The 18,481-nt window shown below is 54.6% G+C and overlaps 2 protein-coding genes across 5 annotated transcripts in view; one reads left to right on the top strand and one right to left on the bottom strand.

Annotated features, from left to right (window-relative positions):
• Nucleotides 1–2: 2 nt before the first annotated feature.
• HRC (histidine rich calcium binding protein) lies at nucleotides 3–4,578 on the bottom strand. The gene is made up of 6 exons (XM_027515182.1): nucleotides 2,015–4,578; nucleotides 1,869–1,939; nucleotides 1,259–1,327; nucleotides 930–984; nucleotides 422–458; nucleotides 3–239 (listed from the first exon to the last, which is right to left on the bottom strand). The coding sequence occupies exons 1-6, from the start codon at nucleotides 4,359–4,361 to the stop codon at nucleotides 203–205; spliced, it is 2,616 nt and encodes an 871-aa protein (XP_027370983.1). The 5' UTR covers nucleotides 4,362–4,578; the 3' UTR covers nucleotides 3–202.
• A 2,571-nt stretch (nucleotides 4,579–7,149) lies between these two features.
• Nucleotides 7,150–18,481, top strand: part of TRPM4 (transient receptor potential cation channel subfamily M member 4) — a 42,974-nt gene continuing 31,642 nt past the window's right edge. The window contains exons 1-6 of one of the 4 annotated variants that reach the window (XR_003506437.1): nucleotides 7,150–7,287; nucleotides 7,601–7,668; nucleotides 12,770–12,944; nucleotides 13,211–13,391; nucleotides 13,565–13,728; nucleotides 13,890–14,073. Coding sequence is in view for 2 of the 4 variants with exons in the window: in XM_027515173.1 (XP_027370974.1) it covers nucleotides 7,264–7,287; nucleotides 7,601–7,668; nucleotides 12,770–12,944; nucleotides 13,211–13,391; nucleotides 13,565–13,728; nucleotides 13,890–14,073 (796 nt within the window). In the remaining 2 variants the exon portion in view is untranslated. The remainder of the gene's footprint in view (nucleotides 7,288–7,600; nucleotides 7,669–12,769; nucleotides 12,945–13,210; nucleotides 13,392–13,564; nucleotides 13,729–13,889; nucleotides 14,074–18,481) is intronic. The other 3 variants (XM_027515173.1, XM_027515172.1, XM_027515175.1) reach the window with 3 other exon arrangements.

Here is an 18,481-nt window from a genome sequence, read left to right as displayed (position 1 = left end):
GCTCCCGTGTTGACTGATTTATTTATCAGGACCTAGTAACCAAACACCTCGAGGAGTTCAGGCCCCTTCTCCCTCAAATCCACGACCCCACGCCTGACAGTGAGGTCTCGGGGAGCACGTTTATTCAGAGAAATAAATATGGCTCGTGGAAAGGGGTTGGAGGGCCAGGGAGGTATGTCTGCGCCGCAGCCACGAGGCTGGGTCAGGGTTCCGGAGTTTCCAGCATGTCTGCCAGGGCTCTGGAGAGAAGGACGCAGAGATTGGATAGTCGAAGTGTCCCTAGCTCACCCCAGGGCGCTTAGAGGTCCTTAACCTGCCCATTTCACCAAGGGGGAAATAGAATCCCAGGGTTGTCTAGTAATTCATAGCGGGACAGCACCTTTCTAAAGGAGCCCTCAAACTTTCCCTTCCACATACTTACTGGTACAGGGACGAGGAGAAATAGTCGACGTAGCTTCCTGTGGGAGAGAAGAGGCTTGAGGGGTACACCACGGGTTAATTTGGGGGTCACTTTTCACTCAGTCCAGGATCAGGACTAACTCCACCCCCCTTTCTGGGTTCCTTCTCCCAAATGAATTCCTTCTTCCGGGACACCTTTGAAGGGCCCACTCCTTCCCCTCGGCTCTGGGTGTTCTCATTCTTCAGGAGCCCCATTCTTGTTTTGGCCCCACCCTCTCGGTTCTCGGCTAGCCCCTCAATCCTCTAGGCAATCCTAACCCCTTTAGTTTTGGCATCTATCCCCAACCTTCCCTCTGTGCGGGCCCCACCCCTCAGTGCTCCTCCCATTCCTGTCAAAGACGCCCAGCCTGGGCCACGCCTCCCCACATAGCCACGCCCTACAGCCTTCCGGTCCCCTCCTGGGGTTGGCTCCGCCCCCACTAGGCCCCGCCCCTTCACCCGGGTTCCTCCTGGGCCCCGCCCATGCTCACCCGGGGAGCAGAGAGTTTCGCAGACCAGCGGGCAGAGGTAGCAGAACTGACAGTGCTGGGGGTGAGGACACGGAGAGAGAGAAATAGAAGGTGGTCAGGGGCGGGGTCAGGATGGGGCGTGGGCACTACGAGGGCAGGAGACTAGCTGCTGAGACTAGCTAGGTGGAGGTTAAGGTCAGAGGTAGGATGGGGTTTGGAGTCCAGGCTACATCAAGAGTAAGGGGTTAGGTCGGTTTGACGGCAGAGGGCAGGATTTGGGGCTGGGGTTGCTCAGCTGGTCCCAGGCCATCCTGAGCCTGGGGGATCCTTGGGTCTGGGAGAAGTCTCACCTGGCATTGGTCGCAATGCTCTCCCATGTTCTCCTCGTCACAGTGACAGTTCTCACATTCAGTGCATCGCTGGGGACCAGAGGAGCCAGGTTAGACGGAAATGTTTGGGAGCCATCCACCAGTTCTCCACCCTGCCGGCTGGACGTTTCCCCAACTTCTCAGCCTCCTCACCTCCAACACTGAGCTCAGTTATCTTCCCCCAACCTCCTTTCCACCCTCTCATTTCCCTATTGCAAGGTGCCGCGACATCACCTTGTTACTGTGGGCTGGACGTTCGGATACTCTCTTCACCTCCTCCCTCCCTGCTCTCCGTCTCCAGTCCTGTCCCACCACCTGCCCCCCCACCCCCCGGCTCTGCCTTGCACCCTCCTCCCTGTCCTCGGCTCTGCAAGTGCAGCTCAGGCCTCACCCTCCCACTCTTGAACCATTGTCCCAGCCTCCTCCCCAGCCTCCTGGCCTCCAGTCTGCCCCCCAGGTAGCCCCAGAAGTGTCTTTGTTCACTCAGAACTGTCGCTGATTCTCCTTTGCTCACGACCCTCCCAAGGCACACCAGAGCCCTGGAACAAAGTCTAGAAACAGCTTGGTGGGTGGATCTGGGTTGCAGACATACATTGCAGAAGGAGCAGTAGCCACACAGGGACCCTGGCTGGTAGTTCCCATACTCCTGGGCATCCTGCTGACCTGTGGGGACAAGAGGGCAGCAATGACCCAGGCTGACTCCGCTCCTCCCCACCCCCAACCAGTCAGATCACTCACCCTTGTCCTCGCCACTCTCCTCCTCACTGGAGGCACCTCCAGACACCTCCTTCCGGGTCAGCGGGTTGGGGATGATGGTGAAGGGGAGTTCATCTTCTTCGAGCCCCACCTCCTCTTTGTCTTCCTCCTGGTGGTCTTGGTTCAGTGGGACCCAAACCTTAGCTCTCTCTCCTCTCTTTTCCTCCTTCTCCTCTTCCTCCTCCTCCTGGCTCAGGCTGAGGCCATGCCCTTCCTCCTCATCTTCCTCATCCTCCTGGTCATCCAGGCTGCCATGGCGGGTGTCTTCTCCCTCTTCTGAACCTTCGTTGGCTTCTTCATGGGAGCTGTGATCCTCTTCCTTCTCTTCCTCGTCCTCCTCAGAATCGCTCTCCCTTAAATGGCTTCTATCCTTCACCCCGATATGTTCTGGGGACTGGGGGCTCATCTCTTCCTTGATGGACCCTCTGTGGCCAGTCCCCTCATCTCTGTGGTCTTGCTGCCTGTGGCTGGGAGCCTGGTGGCCAAGCCTGGCAGGGATGTCCTCATCTTCCTCCTTGGGGACTCCTTGGTGGTCATGGCCAGGGACTGCTTTTTTATAATCTTCTGGGAAGTCCTCCTCCTTAGCGCTCTTGTGGCCTTGGGGTTGGGGGCTTGCAACATGGTGGCTGAACTTGACTGTGATCTCCTCTTTCTCCTCCTCCTCCTCCTCATCTCCAAGGCCATGGTGGGTATGTCTGGGGGCCTGGTGCCAGTGTTCCGTGGACAGATCCTCATCCTCGTCTTCCTTGTTGCCACCATGATGGTGGTGATGTTCCTCTGAGTCATCTTCATCCTCCTCCTCCCCATGATCTCGGTGCCTGTGGACTTGATGTCTGTGCTCGGTGGAGACAACATCATCTTCATCTTCATCATCTTCTTCTTCGTGGCCCTGGTGTCTATGGCTGGGGCTGTGATGGTGGTGATGTTCCTCTGAGTCATCTTCCTCCTCCTCCTCCCCATGGTCTTGGTGCCTGTGGACTTGATGTCTGTGCTCAGTGGAGACAATATCATCTTCATCATCATCTTCTTCTTCGTGGCCCCGGTGTCTGTGGCTGGGGCTGTGATGGTGGTGATGTTCCTCTGAGTCATCTTCCTCCTCCTCCTCCCCATGATCTCGGTGCCTGTGTACTTGATGTCTGTGCTCGGTGGAGACAACATCATCTTCATCTTCATCATCATCTTCTTCGTGGCCCCGGTGTCTGTAGCTGGGGCTGTGATGGTGGGGATGTTCCTCTGAGACAGCCTCCTCCTCCTCCTCCCCATGATCTCGGTGTCTGTGGACTTGATGTCTGTGCTCAGTGGAGACAATATCGTCTTCATGATCATCTTCTTCTTCTTCGTGGCCCCGGTGTCTGTGGCTGGGGCTGTGATGGTGGTGATGTTCCTCTGAGTCATCTTCCTCCTCCTCCTCCCCATGATTTCGGTGCCTGTGGACTTGATGTCTGTGCTCAGTGGAGACAATATCATCTTCATCATCATCTTCTTCTTCGTGGCCCCGGTGTCTGTGGCTGGGGCTGTGGTGGTGGTGATGTTCCTCTGAGTCATCTTCCTCCTCCTCCTCCTCCCCATGATCTCGGTGCCTGTGGACTTGATGTCTGTGCTCGGTGGAGACAGCATCACCGCCATCATCGTCATCTTTGTGGCCCCCATGTCTGTGGCTGGGGCCATGGCCGCGGTCGTGTTCCTCTGAGCCGTTTCCGTCCTTCTGCTCCCCGCGGTCCTGGCGTCTGTGGACCTGCTGTCCATACCCAGGGGAGACATTCTCCTCTTCCTCGTCTTCATCTTCCTCTTCTCTGTGGCCTCGGTGGGCCTGCCTGACGATGTGATGTTGGTGATGCTCACTGGACACAACTTCCTCCTCCTCCTCGTCTTGATGGCTCTGGCTCCCGTGGCTGGGCAAGTGGTCCCCGCGCTCAGCTGAATCATCTGCGTCTTCATTTCCGTGGCATCTGTGTCCGTGGGCCTGCTGAGCATGCTCGGGGTACTCCTCCTCGTCAGAGATGTTCTCATCTCCCACCTCGCGGCCTTGGTACCTATGGCCTTGAGATTCTCTGGAGACATCTTCATCCTCTTCTCCGTGGTCTCCGTGGCCCCAGAAATGGTGCCCATTGTCTGTGGAAACATCCCTGTTCTCATCTCCATGGCCTCCGTGGTGGTCAGACTTGCCGGAAACGTCTTCTGAGGACCCCGAAGCTCCTGCATGGTCGTCCCAGTTGCTGGGGCCGGGTCCAGCCCCTCTCAGCTGCTGGGTCATGGCGGGGGGGAGGAGCAGGCTAGCCACTGCGGCCCAGAGGACAGAAGTGTGCAGCCATGGCCCGCAGAGGCCCATGGGGACAGACGGGCAGCAGAGCTGCTCCCAGGGCTGGCTCCCACTGCAGCTGTGGCTGCAAGGATGGATGTTGGGCTCCTTGTCCCTTTGGGGCTCCTTCCCTTTCTGGCTCCGTGTGTCGTTCCTTTGCTGTGTCCCTCCCCGTCTCTGCCCTCTGGCCCTCACAGTCAGCCCTGGACACCCCTCTGAGGCTGTCTTCAGAGTCCCCTGACCCCCCTCGCAGGCCCTCCCTCCCACTTCCCAGCCAATAGGGTCTCTCCCCTCCCCTTTCTGTGGCTAAATTTACTCTGGGCCCTGAGTTATTCTGGGTCAGTCCCCTCCTGCCCCTCCCCTCCTGCACCTCCTCCTCTCAGCTGGGAAGGGGGTGGATGAAGGGGTCTCTCTTTGGCCAGGAGAGAGGAGTCGAGGGTCTCTGACTTTGGGCTGCCAATGCGTTCATGTTTGGCAGCTGCCAAGACAATGGCTAGATTTTTAGTTGGCCAGTGTCGGGGAGCCTGGACCCCGGGGGAGGGGAGCAGGTGGGATGTATGTGAAGGGAGAGACCCCTGCCAAGGAAGGACTGGAGGGTTAGATTCCCGGGAGTTTCCGGCCAGAATGGGCTGCTCTGCTGAGATGGTGGATGCCAGAATGGAGGCCCTGGCGAGGGGTGAGAGGCATTCTGCTGCAGCACACATACCCGTGACCTCCTGTCCCTGGGACTCAGATCTGGGGGCAGGGGATGGGGCCAGGCCAGGGCTATAAATGTGGCGCAGGGGGGCGGGGGGCTCAGGTTACCCAGGCGGCCACAGCTGTCCCTGTCAGAGAGCTGGCAGGGGACATGCGGCCCTGCCCGTCTGCCTACCCACACCTCCCACTGCTCATCCCAGCACTGCCGCTCCAGCTCTTTGGGGTCCCAGCCTTCTTCACCTGCTCTCTCAGGACCCCTGTCCCCCGTCCTGAGGATTCTGTCCCCTTCTTCTCACTCTTGAGTGTGTCTGTGTGCACACTATCCACCTAGCCAAGCCTTTCTCACTGTCTCGGGTCAGTGTAGCCCTCCACCCATCCAACTCTCTGCCCCCACCTAAGTCTTTGTTTCCCCCCAACACTTCGTCAGTGTAGTCAGTGGACCCCTCCCTCATCGCTGGCATTTCCTCTCTGTGTCCCCGTCCCCCTCTCTCTGACCTCTGTCCCCCCTCTCTTGGACTCTGTCTCTCACTCTCTGGGTCCCCGTCCCCCTCTCCCTGGGTCCCCGACCCTCTCTCTCTGGTCCCTGACCCCCTCACCCTGGGTCCCTGTCCCCTTCTCTCTGGTCCCCGTCCTCCTCTCCCTGGGTCCCCGTCCCCCTCTCCCTGGGTCCCAGTCCCCCTCTCCCTGGGTCCCAGTCCCCCTCTCCCTGGGTCCTTGTCCTCCTCTCCCTGGGTCCCAGTCCCCCTCTCCCTGGGTCCCCGTTCCCCTCTCCCTGGGTCCTTGTCCCCCTCTCCCTGGGTCCTTGTCCCCCTCTCCCTGGGTCCTTGTCCCCCTCTCCCTGGGTCCCAGTCCCCCTCTCCCTGGGTCCCCGTTCCCCTCTCCCTGGGTCCCTGTCCCCCTCTCTCTGGTCCCTGTCCTCCTCTCCCTGGGTCCCTGTCCCCCTCTCTCTGGTCCCCGTCCCTCTCTCCCTGGGTCCCCGTCCCCCTCTCTCTGGGTCTCCCTGGGTCCCTGTCCCCCTCTCTCTGGTCCCCGTCCCCCTCTCCCTGGGTCCCCGTCCCCCTCTCCCTGGGTCTCCCTGGGTCCCTGTCCCCCCTCTCCCTGGGTCCCCGTCCCCCTCTCCCTGGGTCTCCCTGGGTCCCTGTCCCCCTCTCTCTGGTCCCCGTCCCCCTCTCTCTGGTCCCCGTCCCCCTCTCCCTGGGTCCCCGTCCCCCTCTCCCTGGGTCCCCGTCCCCCTCTCTCTGGTCCCCGTCCCCCTCTCCCTGGGTCCCCGTCCCCCTCTCCCTGGGTCCCCGTCCCCCTCTCCCTGGGTCCCTGTCCCCCTCTCTCTGGTCCCCGACCTCCTCTCTCTGGTCCCCGTCCCCCTCTCCCTGGGTCCCCGTCCCCCTCTCTCTGGTCCCTGATCCCCTCTCCCTGGGTCCCCGTCCCCCTCTCCCTGGGTCCCCGTCCCCCTCTCCCTGGGTCCCCGTCCCCCTCTCCCTGGGTCCCCGTCCCCTTCTCTCTGGTCCCCGTCCCCCTCTCTCTGGTCCCCGTCCCCCTCTCCCTGGGTCCCCGTCCCCCTCTCTCTGGTCCCCGTCCCCCTCTCCCTGGGTCCCCGTCCCCCTCTCTCTGGTCCCCGTCCCCCTCTCCCTGGGTCCCCGTCCCCCTCTCCCTGGGTCCCCGTCCCCCTCTCCCTGGGTCCCCGTCCCCCTCTCTCTGGTCCCCGTCCCCCTCTCCCTGGGTCCCCGTCCCCCTCTCCCTGGGTCCCTGTCCCCCTCTCTCTGGTCCCCGTCCCCCTCTCTCTGGTCCCCGTCCCCCTCTCTCTGGTCCCCGTCCCCCTCTCCCTGGGTCCCCGTCCCCCTCTCCCTGGGTCCCCGTCCCCCTCTCTCGTCCCCCTCTCTCTGGTCCCCGTCCCCCTCTCCCTGGGTCCCCGTCCCCCTCTCTCTGGTCCCCGTCCCCCTCTCTCTGGTCCCCGTCCCCCTCTCCCTGGGTCCCCGTCCCCCTCTCCCTGGGTCCCCGTCCCCCTCTCTCTGGTCCCTGACCTCCTCTCTCTGGTCCCTGACCCCTTGCCCCGAGTCCTGTTCCAGCCTCGGCCCCGCCTCCCGCTCTACGCATCCCCTGTGCTCTCCGCCCCGCAGACCTGGTCCCGCCCCGGGCTGGGCGGGGAGGCGGCGGATCCGGTCTGTCCCGGGCGCGTCTGCAGCCCCGGGTTGGTGGAGGGGGTGCGGGCTGCCAGATAGGTGGCTGTGGCCGTGGCAGCATGGTGGGTGCGGAGAAGGAGCAGGTACAGCGCCGGACCCGGGTCTGAGGGAACAGGGAGCCTGGGCCGGGCCTCCTTGCTCGCGGGGAGGAGGGCGCTTGAGACCTAGATTCTCGGGTCAGACAAAGGAGGGGGGGTTGCTGGAGGCAGGGACTCCTGGGTCCCTGGGGACGGATAGAAGCGGGGAGGCTGGGGGTGGGGGTCGAATCACTGGAGTCCGGGAGAGGATGATGCTGGGGGTCGCGGACTCCCGGGTCTCCCACTAGGGCGCGGGCGGGTCACTCCGTGTCCGCAGGACTGAGCTGGATCCCCTCATCCCTTGTTCCTGTCCCCCCAGAGCTGGATTCCCAAGATCTTCAAGAAGAAGACGTGCACGACTTTCGTCGCTGACCCCACAGATTCGGGGTGAGGAGCTCGCCCAGGGGACAGACCCTCGAGCGTCCCGGGCCCGCTGAGCCCCGCACACCGCAAACCGCGCCCTTCGGGTCCTTTCGGTCCCGGGTCCTGTCACTGCGGACACTCCCAAGGGCGTTCCCCGGTGGCCCTGTATATCGGGGAGGCCTTGGGTCAGTCTGCAAACACTTGCAACTTACCGGCCTCGCGCTCAGGATCAGTGTTAAAGCCCCAGGGCAGGTTTCTGTTTCTTTCCTTCCCAGTTTCCCTTCTGGGTGTCTGCCTTCTGGTGTCACTTTCTCTTGTCTTTCTTTCTTGGCTGTCTCTGTCTCATTCATTCATCCCTTCCTTCATTCCTCCAAGAAACTCTCACTCAGCACTTCCAAGGGGGAGCACTGTTTGCAAGAGTACAGGCCCTTGCCATGGTTCACATTTGAACGGAGATACAAATTTCAACTGAGGCGCTAGGTGGCTTCTGGCAAATCATTTTACCTTTCTGGGCATTGTACTCATCTATCATCTGGGCATAAAAACAGGCTCTAGTTCCTGAAGCTATTGTGAGAATTAAACAAGTTAATGCTTGCGGTATTTCTGAAACGGCACCCAGTGCTTAGTAAGCCCTGGCAAATATGTCTGACTCCCATTGGAAGGTCACAGTTACTAACTCGTGTGCGTAGACCCTGTGCTTGCGCTGGGTAAGTCGGGGTGAAGAGTGGCGGCTCTTAGGAGCTCCTGGCCTTCAGTGATGGTCTCTCAAGGAGGCTCTGGCTTTCTGGTGTCCTTAAGACCACGCTTGGGGTATGGGAAATGTCAGTGTTCCTAATTTAGGGTGTGTTCTATTATGAATATATTCTATTAGTGCAGGATGGCTTGAATGATGCGTAAATATAAATACTATTTGGGGGTGAGTGCTCAGAAACTTTTACTGAGGGGAAGGGTGGTCAAGGAAGTTTAGAAACCTCTGGTCTGGTGGGAAGAAGATAATTCTAAGGCAAGGAAGTGAGAGCTGCAGAGGACACGCCGCTGGCCCCCGGGGGAGCATCTGGTTAAGGCTGGGAGGGGACACAGGAAGAGGTGCCAGTGAGGGGACATTTGAAGGTGACAGAGTTGGAGTTTGACAGCTGAAGGTGGGCTGGATTCCAGGAGTGGGAACAGCATGTATAAATCGCCCCCTGTTGACATTGCGAATTGAAGAGAGGGCAGAGTTCAGGGTGCCAGGGCCATCGGAGAGAGGAAACCAAGGAAGAGGGTGGGACCAGAAGTTACAGGGCCTCAAATGCCACCCTGAGGGGTTGGGGACCGGGTCTGGGTGTTCCAGGGAGCCCTGGGAGGGGCAGGGTCAGCTCTGGGTGTGGAACTCCCTGGGGGCCACGTGAAGATGGATGGGAGTTCAGGAAGCCAGGGAAAAGGCTGGGCAAGGGCCAAGTGGGAGGAGAAGAGGCCCGAGGCAGGCTGGGCTGTGGGGACACAGAGGGGAGGGGTCAGGGCAAAGATTCAGGGGGCAGGAACCTGGGGGCCGATGGATTTGTGGAATGAGGGGCGAGGGGAGGATGGATCCAGACATCTGGTCTGGGGCTCGGGAGCCCCAGAGATGGGAACCCAGAAGCATGAGAACCAAGGGCATGGCAGACCTGGGTCAGGGACTCAGGAGAGGTCTGCGACTTCCATCCTAGATTTGAGAGGGATTTGAGAAGTCCTAGCTGTAGATGGTAATGGAAACTGTGGGAGTAGGATGGCGTGGGAAGAAAGCATAAAATCGGAGGATGTTGCGAATGGGTAATTCTATGGCCATCTCTCCACCCCTCCACCTCCCACCCACTGCCATGGAAGAGGGTTCCTTAAAGACGTGTCTCTGAATGCTTCAAGACAGACATGCTACCTCAAGTCAGGACGGTGTCCACCACACCCACTTATAGTCTTCCCCCTGATGCTTCTTTCTTTCACCTGCCTGGCCCTCGGGGACACTGAGCTTGAGACCCATGTCGGGCAAGGGTCAAGTGGGAGGAGAAGAGGCCTGAGGCAGCCAGGGCTGTGGGGACACAGAGGGGAGGGGTCAGGGCAAAGAGTCACGGGGCAAGAGCCTGGGGGCCGATGGATTTGTGGAATGAGGGGCAAGGGGAGGATGGGCCTAGACATCTGGTCTGGGGCTCGGGAGCCCCAGAGATGGGAACCCAGGAGCATGAGAACCGAGGGCACGGCAGACCTGGGTCAGGGACTCAGGAGAGGTCTGCGACTTCCATCCTAGATTTGAGAAGGATTTGAGAAGTCCTAACTGTAGATGGTAGGAGAAGGCGATGGGACCCCACTCCAGTAGTCTTGCCTGGAAAATCCCATGGACAGAGGAGCCTGGTAGGCTGCAGTCCATGGGGTCATGAAGAGTCAGACACGACTGAGCGACTTCACTTTCGTTTTTCACTTTCATACACTGGAGAAGGAAATTGCAACCCACTCCAGTGTTTTTGCCTGGAGAATCCCCGGGACGGGGGAGCCTGGTGGGCTGCCATCTATGGGGTCGCACAGAGTCAGACACGACTGAAGTGATGCAGCAGCAGCAGCTGTAGATGGTATTGGAAACTGTGGAAGTAGGATGGCGTGGGAAGAAAGCATAAAATCGGAGGATGTTGCGAATGGGTAATTCTATGCCCGTCCTTCCACCCCTCCACCTCCCACCCACTGCCATGGAAGAGGGTTCCTTAAAAACGTGTCTCTGAATGCTTCAAGACAGACATGCTACCTCAAGTCAGGACGGTGTCCACCACACCCACTTATAATCTTCCCCCTGATGCTTCTTTCTTTCACCTGCCTGGCCCTCGGGGACACTGAGCTTGAGACCCATGTCGGGAAGGCACGTGGCCCTGGCTCTGGGGAACACCTGGACTCGAGGGAGGCACAGAGGAAGAGAAAGCCGCAGATGAGGCCGGACAGGGCAGCCAGGGGAACGGGTGTGCTCTGCCAAGGAAAAAGTTTTCTAGAATCAGAGCCTTTTAGCCATGACTGGTGCTGTTTTGTCAGAGTCAGATAAAACCTGAATAGAAACCATTGTATTTGGGGACATGCAGGTAACCGCTGATTTTTTCGTGCAGGTGACCGCTGATTTTTTCGGGTACAGTTTTGGTTTCTGTGGCCACGCAGAGAAAGGGGTGGGTAGGAGATGAGATAGGCAGATGGGGTGTCTGCCAGTGCTGTCCACTAGAGTTTTCTGGAATGATGAAAACGTTCTATAGCCACATCCAATATGGCACCCACTGGCCACACACGTGTGGCTCCTAGTCACTTGAAATGTGGCCAGAGCGACTGTGGAACTGAATTTTTAATTGTATTTAATTTTATTTGACTACAAGGAGCGCTGTGTGGCTAGAGGCTATCGTACTGGAGAGTTCAGGTTCTAGAACATTCCTTGAAGAAATTTTGCCAGGAAGGGCTCATGGGAAGTAGATGGACAGGAACGAGGGAGGGGGGCGCCCAGGGACTGGGTTGAGATGGGTGAAAGGATCAGGTGGGTAAACTGAGGCATGCCAGGACCCTGACGGTTGACTCAGAAAGGAGGAGGTGTGTGTCCCATAGTCCTCACTCTGCCAGGAGCTGGTATATTCAGCGTGATGGCTTGATTATTTTTGTTGTCTTTGCGTGTGCGCGTGTGTGCTAAGTGGCTTCAATCGCGTCTGACTCTCTGCAGCCCTGTGGACTGTAGCCCGCTAGGTCCCTCTGTCCATGGGGTTCTCCAGGAAAGTATACTGGAGCAGGTTGCCATGCTGTCCTTCAGGGGATCTTCCCGACCCAGGGATTGAACCCTAGTCTCTTAACTTTTGTCTCCTGCCTTGGCTAGCAGGTTCTTTACCATGAGCGCCACCTGGGAAGCCCCTGTTGGCTTTACAACTTTTGCTAAATCCATGGACCACTTGTGCTGTTCCTTCTAGAAAATTAGTCTGTTTAAGTTGTAGCTTACTCTGTTTACATTCCAGTATTCTTGCCTGGAGAATTCCGTAGACAGAGAAACCTGGCAGGCTACAGTCCATGGGGTCGCAAAGAGTCGGGCATGACTGAGCGACTATCACTCACTCACTGTTTACATAAATGCTGGTCTCCCCTGATATCTGAATCCCTTCTGGCATCAGGGACCAAAGAAATTTAGATACCTTTCCAAACCAATCCCTCATCTCTCAACCCTCGGTGCTTGCTCTTTTAAAACTCAGGTGCCAATCCCATTAAGTTACTAGGGATAATTATATATTTATTTAGGGGGAAAATGTCTCATATATGATCACCATAAATGGAAAATCCGTTCCATTTGCCACAAAGAGAAAGAAACAAGCCATAAAAGACAATTACAATAAAAACTAAGCCGAAGTATTTACCTTCTAAATGGATGCTGTTGCCAGCCTTTTTCTGAGCCCGAGGCTAACTTGTCTCTGTTATTAAAAAAAAAAAATAGTAAAGAGTTAGGCATGACAAATATTCTAGCACTCAGCTGAGCAGAGCTCTCTGCTTGACCGTAATCAGGAGAGCTCAAAAAGGAATGACTTTCTCACTGTGCTATTCAAGGTTATTTAAAGCTCTGTGCGGAGTTCACGGAGACTGGATCTGGTATGCAGCCCCCGTCTGAAGAAACGTTATTTCATTGGCTCCTTCCTCACAGTTCTCTGAAGTAGGCTGTGCTATTATTGTCTTTTCATTTGAGGGGGAAATTGAGGCTCAGAGAGGTGAAGCTACTTGCTCAAAGTTGCACAGCCTCCTTGGCCTCTAGAACATGCATGCTCTCTGAATCACTCTCTTGATTTCCCTTTTCATGCGAATATCATCTGTCTGGACCGGGGGCAGCAAGTTCACCCCGGAACTTTCCCACTTCAGGCCCTGAAGGCAACAGTGAGTGTGGGGCCCTGTACATAGACCTCCCTGCCCAGGCTTGCTTGAGCCACTGTGGCTTCCAGCTGCTGGGCGAGGTGACTGTGCTTGTTCTGCCCCAGTCTCTCCCTACCAAGGAAGGGCAGTGCCAGGGTCAGCATGGACTGTGAGCGCCTCTGGGAGGACACACAGAGACAGGGATGTTTCTGCAGGATGCTTGGGGTCGGTGCGGACACTCCTGGGGTTCATCTTCTTCTCCCCCCGCCCCCAGGGGGAGCTTGTGCCAGTGTGGGCATCCTCGGGGTGCCCACCCATCCGTGGCTGTGGAGGATGCATTCGGGGCAGCCGTGGTGACCGTATGGGACAGTGACTTGCACACCACGGAGAAGCCCACAGATGCCTTCGGGGACCTGGACTTCCTGGGCGCCGGCCGCAAGATCAGCAATGTGAGGCCAGCATGTCTGGACAAGGCTGGGGTTGGCCAGTGGGACTGTGTGCCTCAGCATCCCAGCTGAACTCTGTGTCTCCCCACTTGCCCATCCTTGTCTTCATCTCTCCTGGGTCTCTGTCCCCTCCACCCCCTCTGTCTTTTGTAAGTCTGTCCTCCTCTCTCTGGGTCTCTGTCCCCCCATCTCTGTACTCCTCTCTCTGCATCTCTGTCCCTCTCTCTCTGTCCCCTCTCCCCGTGTCCCTTCCTCTCGTGTGTCCACAGTTCCTCCGGCTCTCGGACCGCACGGATCCAGCTACGGTTTATACTCTGGTCACCAAAGTGTGGGGCTTCCGGGCCCCGAACCTGGTGGTGTCAGTGCTGGGGGGGTCAGGGGGCCCCATCCTCCAGACCTGGCTGCAGGACCTGCTGCGACGCGGGCTGGTGCGGGCTGCCCAGAGCACAGGTGACAGGCGGGGTGGGGCTGTGCCTCCTGGCGCCCCCATCTCCCCCCACTTCCCTGGAATGCCTGTCTTCTCCCCTGCCGTCTCTGTGTGGCTTTTGTCTCTCTCTCTGGTCTCTTTCTGTGTCTCTGCGTTGTCTCTGGACCTCACCACTACTCTCTGTGTCCCTGTGTAGGGGCCTGGATTGTCACTGGAGGGCTGCACAAAGGCATCGGCCGGCACGTCGGTGCGGCTGTGCGGGACCACCAGACGGCCAGCACTGGGGGCAGCAAAGTGGTGGCCATGGGCGTGGCCCCCTGGGGCGTGGTGCGGAATAGAGACACTCTCACCAACCCCAAGGTGGGATTCGGGGTCTTGGAAGGGGGGGCTGGGGGCCTGGAGCCCCCGGTCTGAGTGGGGAGGGGGCTGGGGCTTAGGGTTAGGGGAGGGATGAGCGCCGAGTGTCTGTGCCCTTGGCCCTGATGGAGAGACCCCCTGGTCTGGCAACTTGTCCCCCCCAGGGCTCGTTCCCCGCAAGGTACCGGTGGCGCGGAGACCCAGAGGATGGGGTCCAGTTCCCTCTTGACTACAACTACTCGGCCTTCTTCCTGGTGGATGACGGCACACACGGCCGCCTGGGCGGCGAGAACCGCTTCCGCTTGGGCTTCGAGTCCTACCTGGCCCAACAGAAGACGGGCGTGGGAGGTGAGTGGCTTCCTCCACTGGGGATTCACTGCTCAGGATCCCAGTGGTCCCCTCTGGTTGGAATCTGGGGACTGCAGCCAGGGGGAGTTTCCTATGGTCAAGGGCCTTCTCCCATCACTTGCTGTGCTTAAAAAAATCCTTTATCTTGAAATCTGCAATGCACAAAGGTGGACAGCTTGATGAGTTTTTAACAAACTGAACCCACTTAGGCAACCAGGACCCAAATCAAAAAACAGAATAATAGCAGCCCTCAGAAGCCTTCTCCTAACCACACCCAAAGGCCACCTCATCGTGTTTGTCACAGCGTTGGGTAGTTCTGAACCTGTTTCATATGACTAGAATCATACCATCCTCACGTCTTAAATTCTCGCTTCTCATAGTCAACGTTACTTCTGTGAGATTCATCCATATCATTGCATGAATTGTAGTTTGTAATTAACCCATGGATCAAAGAAGGAAAAAAAAGAAGCTAGGTAATATTTTGAACTGAGTGATGGTTATGTCATGACATACCAACATGTTTGGGGGGGGCAGCTAATGCTCGGGCTTCCCTGGTAGCTCAGCTGGTAAATGCAGGAGACCCAGATTCGATTCCTGGGTCGGGAAGATCCCCTGGAGAAGGGATAGAACACCCACGCCAGTATTCTTGGGCTTCCCTGGTGGCTCAGACCGTAGAGTCCTCCTGCAACGTGGGAGACCTGGGTTCAATCCCTGGGTTGGGAAGATCCCCTGGAGGAGGGAATGGCAACCCACTCCAGTATTCTTGCCTGGAGAATCCCATGGACAGAGGAGCCTGGTGGGCTAACAGTCCACGGGGTCACAAAGAGTCGGACATGGCTGAGCGACTAAGCACAGCACAGTGCTTAGGAAATCTGTAGACTTAAATGCGTATATAATAAAGAAAAGAAAAAGAAGGTTGAAAATCAATGATTTGTCTCCAATTTAAAAAAATCCTAGAAACAGAAGTGAAGTCACTCAGGCGTGTCCGACTCTTTGCGACCCCGTGGACTGTAGCCTACCAAGTTCCACCATCCATGGGATTTTCCAGGCAAGAATACTGGAGTGGGTTGCCATTTCCTTCTCCAGGAGATCTTCCCGACCCAGGGATTGAACTCGGGTCTCTCACATGCTAGGCATTGTAGGCAGACACTTTACTGTCTGAGCCACCAGGGAAGATCCAAACAGAAGAAACAGAAGAGCAAGACAAATCTAGAGGAAGTAGAAGCAATGAACTGATACAGACAAGAGCATAATCACTAAAACAGAAACAAATGTCCAGTGTAGAAAATCAGCTGAACAGAAAGCTGCTTCTTTATAAATGTTTCTTATATTTTAAAAGGTGTCCACCTAATTCTTGACATTTAATTAGTTTTGAGGCAATTTTAATCTTATTTTTATCATTTTATTTTATTTTTGGCTAACGAACCACTTTATTTTTCTTCCCACTCATAGAACACACCCTCTCAGAAGAGACAACTCAAAGTTCCTTCCAGCCACTATTCCTTGATCAGAGTCAAAGTATAGGGCATACACACTAGTTTATCGGGCCCAGTGGTTCCAGAGTCTGACTCACACATGTAGGGATTTTTTTTTTATATAATTAATTTTTATTGGAATATAGCTGATTTATGATGTTGTGTTACTTTCTGCTGTACAGCAAAGTGACTCAGATATCCATGATTTTTAAGATTCTTTTCCTATACAGGTCATTACAGAGTGTTGAGTAGAGTTCTTATTAGTTATCTATTTTATACATACTGGGCTTTATACATAATAGCCTTTGCTGGTGCCTCAGATGGCAAAGAATCTGCCTGCAATGCAGGAGACCTGGGTTCGATCCCTGGGTTAGGAAGAGCCCCCTGCAGAAGGGAATGGCTACCTATTCCAGTATTCTTGCCTGGACAATCCCATGGACAGAGAAGGCAGGCTACAGTCTATGGGGTCTCAAAGAGTCGGACATGCTGAGCGACTAACACTTGCACTTTTTGTACCTAGCGTGATATGTCAATTCCAGTCTCCCAACTTATCCCTCCTGCCCTGCTTTCCCCCTTGGTAACCATAAGTTCGTTTTCTACATCTGTGACTCTGTTTTGTAAATAGTTTCATTTGTACCATTTTTTAAAATTCCACATATAAGCAATTATCATATGATATTTGTCTTTTTCTGTCTGACTTCACTCAGGATGACAATCTCTAGGTCCGTCCATGTTGCTGCAAATGACATTATTTCATTCTTTTTTATGGCTGAGTAGTGTTCCATTATATATAATATATATATATTTATAATTATATATATACACACATCACATCTTATATACATATGCACATATATTTATACATACGTGCTGTACTTAGTCGCTCTGCCGCCGCTGCTGCTAAGTCGCTTCAGTCGTGTCCGACTCTGTGCGACCCCATAGATGGCAGCCCACCAGGCTCCTCTGTCCATGGGATTCTCCAGGCAAGAACCCTGGAGTGGACTGACTTAGTCGCTCAGTCGTGTCCAATTCTTTGCAAGCGCATTGACTGTAGCCTGCCGGGCTCCTCTGTCCATGGGATTCTCCAGGCAAGAATACTGGAGTGGGTTGCCATGCCCTCCCCAGGGGATTGTCCCAACCCAGGGTCGAACCCTGGTCTCCTGCACTGCAGGTGCAGTCCTGCCACTGAGCCACCAGGGAAGCCCATAAATACGCATACACATATATAAACATATACACACCACATCTTCTTTATCAGTTCTCCATCGATAAACATTTAGGATGTTTCCATGTCTTGGCTATTGTAAATAGTGCTCAGTGAACGTTGGGGAACATGTATCTTTTCGCATCATGGTTTTCTCCAAATATATGCCCAGGAGTGGGATTGTTGGATCATACGGTAGCTCTATTGTCAGTTTTTTAAGGGACCTCCTTACTGTTCTCCATAGTGGCTACACCAATTTACATTCACACCAACAACGTAGGAGGTTTCCCTTAATCTTATTTTTTAAATTATCTTTTTGGGGTGTAAACTGACTTTTTGGGGTGTATAATTCTGTGAGTTTAGGCATATGTACAGAGATTCATGTGGCCATTTCCACAATCAGGACACAGACCAGTTCTGTTCCCATCAAGGCACTCCTTTGGCACCCAGCCCTGTTTACTAACCTGTTTACTATCACATGAGGCCTCTCTCTTCCAGAAGATAAATACATGGAATATAATATATGACCTTTTGAAATTGCCTCCTTTCACTCAATATTTTAATATTAATTTAATATTTTAATTAAATTTTAAAAATTAACATGTGTTTAATATGTGGCAACTTTAATATGTGTTTATTGGAGCTAATCAAACCATGCGAAAGTATGTAAGGAAATTCTTATCGTTGCATGAGTTGTAGTTTGTAAATAACCCACAGGTCAAAGAAGAAGAAGAAAAAAGAAGTTAGAAAATTCCCTTCCCAGCTCCAGCCCCGTCTATTGGGGTAATCAGTGTTATATGGTTTGGGGTTTATCCTTTTATACTTTTCTCTGTGTTTATAAAATCCTATGCGATTATATTTCCACCTCTCTGGTCTTTCTTTTATACTATGCATATGCGTATCACTTTCTTATAACCATCCTTTTAGGTCCAAACTTCTTTATCTTGCATCCCCTTCTAATGGTTGCATGATATTCCTTTATAATGTTTGTTCCATCTCTTATTTAAATTTTTCTCAATTGGTGGCTACTTAAACTGCTATCAGTGTTTGGCACTACAAACAATGCTGAAAAAATACCTTTGTATAAATGTCCATAATTACATCCCAGTGTTTTATTTTAATTTTGTTTAATTAAAAATTTATTTTTCCTGGCTGTGCTCCACCACTTGTGGGATCTTAGTTCCCCAACCAGAGAGGCAACTCAGGACTAATCACTGGACCGCCAGGGAACTCCCAACATCCAGGTGTTTAAAATTCTATACAGTAGATCTTGAAACTGAGATTGCTGTGCGTACTAATAGTACTAGGTAACTTTCTCAAAATGTGTAGCGGTTTTCATTCACTCTCTCATCAACAATGTGTGAGTTTTCTTTTCCACTCAGTCTTAACCAACTCTGGATAATCTTGCTTTAATTTTTCTTTTATTTGCCAACTGGATGGGTAGAAAGTGATGTATCACTTAAAAATTTTTTTTAACTTTGGCTGTGCTGGGTCTTCATTGCTGCGCTTGGGCTTTCTCTGGTTGCTGCGAGTGGGGTCTACGCTCCAGTCGTGATGCATACATAGGCTTCTCACTGCAGTGTTTTCTCCTGTTGAGAAGCTGGGCTCTAGAACTCAGGCTCAGTAGTTGTGGCACACGGACTTAGTTGCCAGCAGCATGTGGAATCTTCCTAGACCAGGGATTGAACCCGTGTCCCCTGCATTGGCAAGCAGATTCTTAACCACTGGA

This window comes from Bos indicus x Bos taurus, chromosome 18 (genome assembly GCF_003369695.1).
Source record: "Bos indicus x Bos taurus breed Angus x Brahman F1 hybrid chromosome 18, Bos_hybrid_MaternalHap_v2.0, whole genome shotgun sequence".
NCBI lineage: Eukaryota > Metazoa > Chordata > Mammalia > Artiodactyla > Bovidae > Bos > Bos indicus x Bos taurus.
The sequence above is the reverse complement of the archived record's forward strand: the minus strand, read 5'-3'. Positions and strand labels throughout refer to the sequence as shown.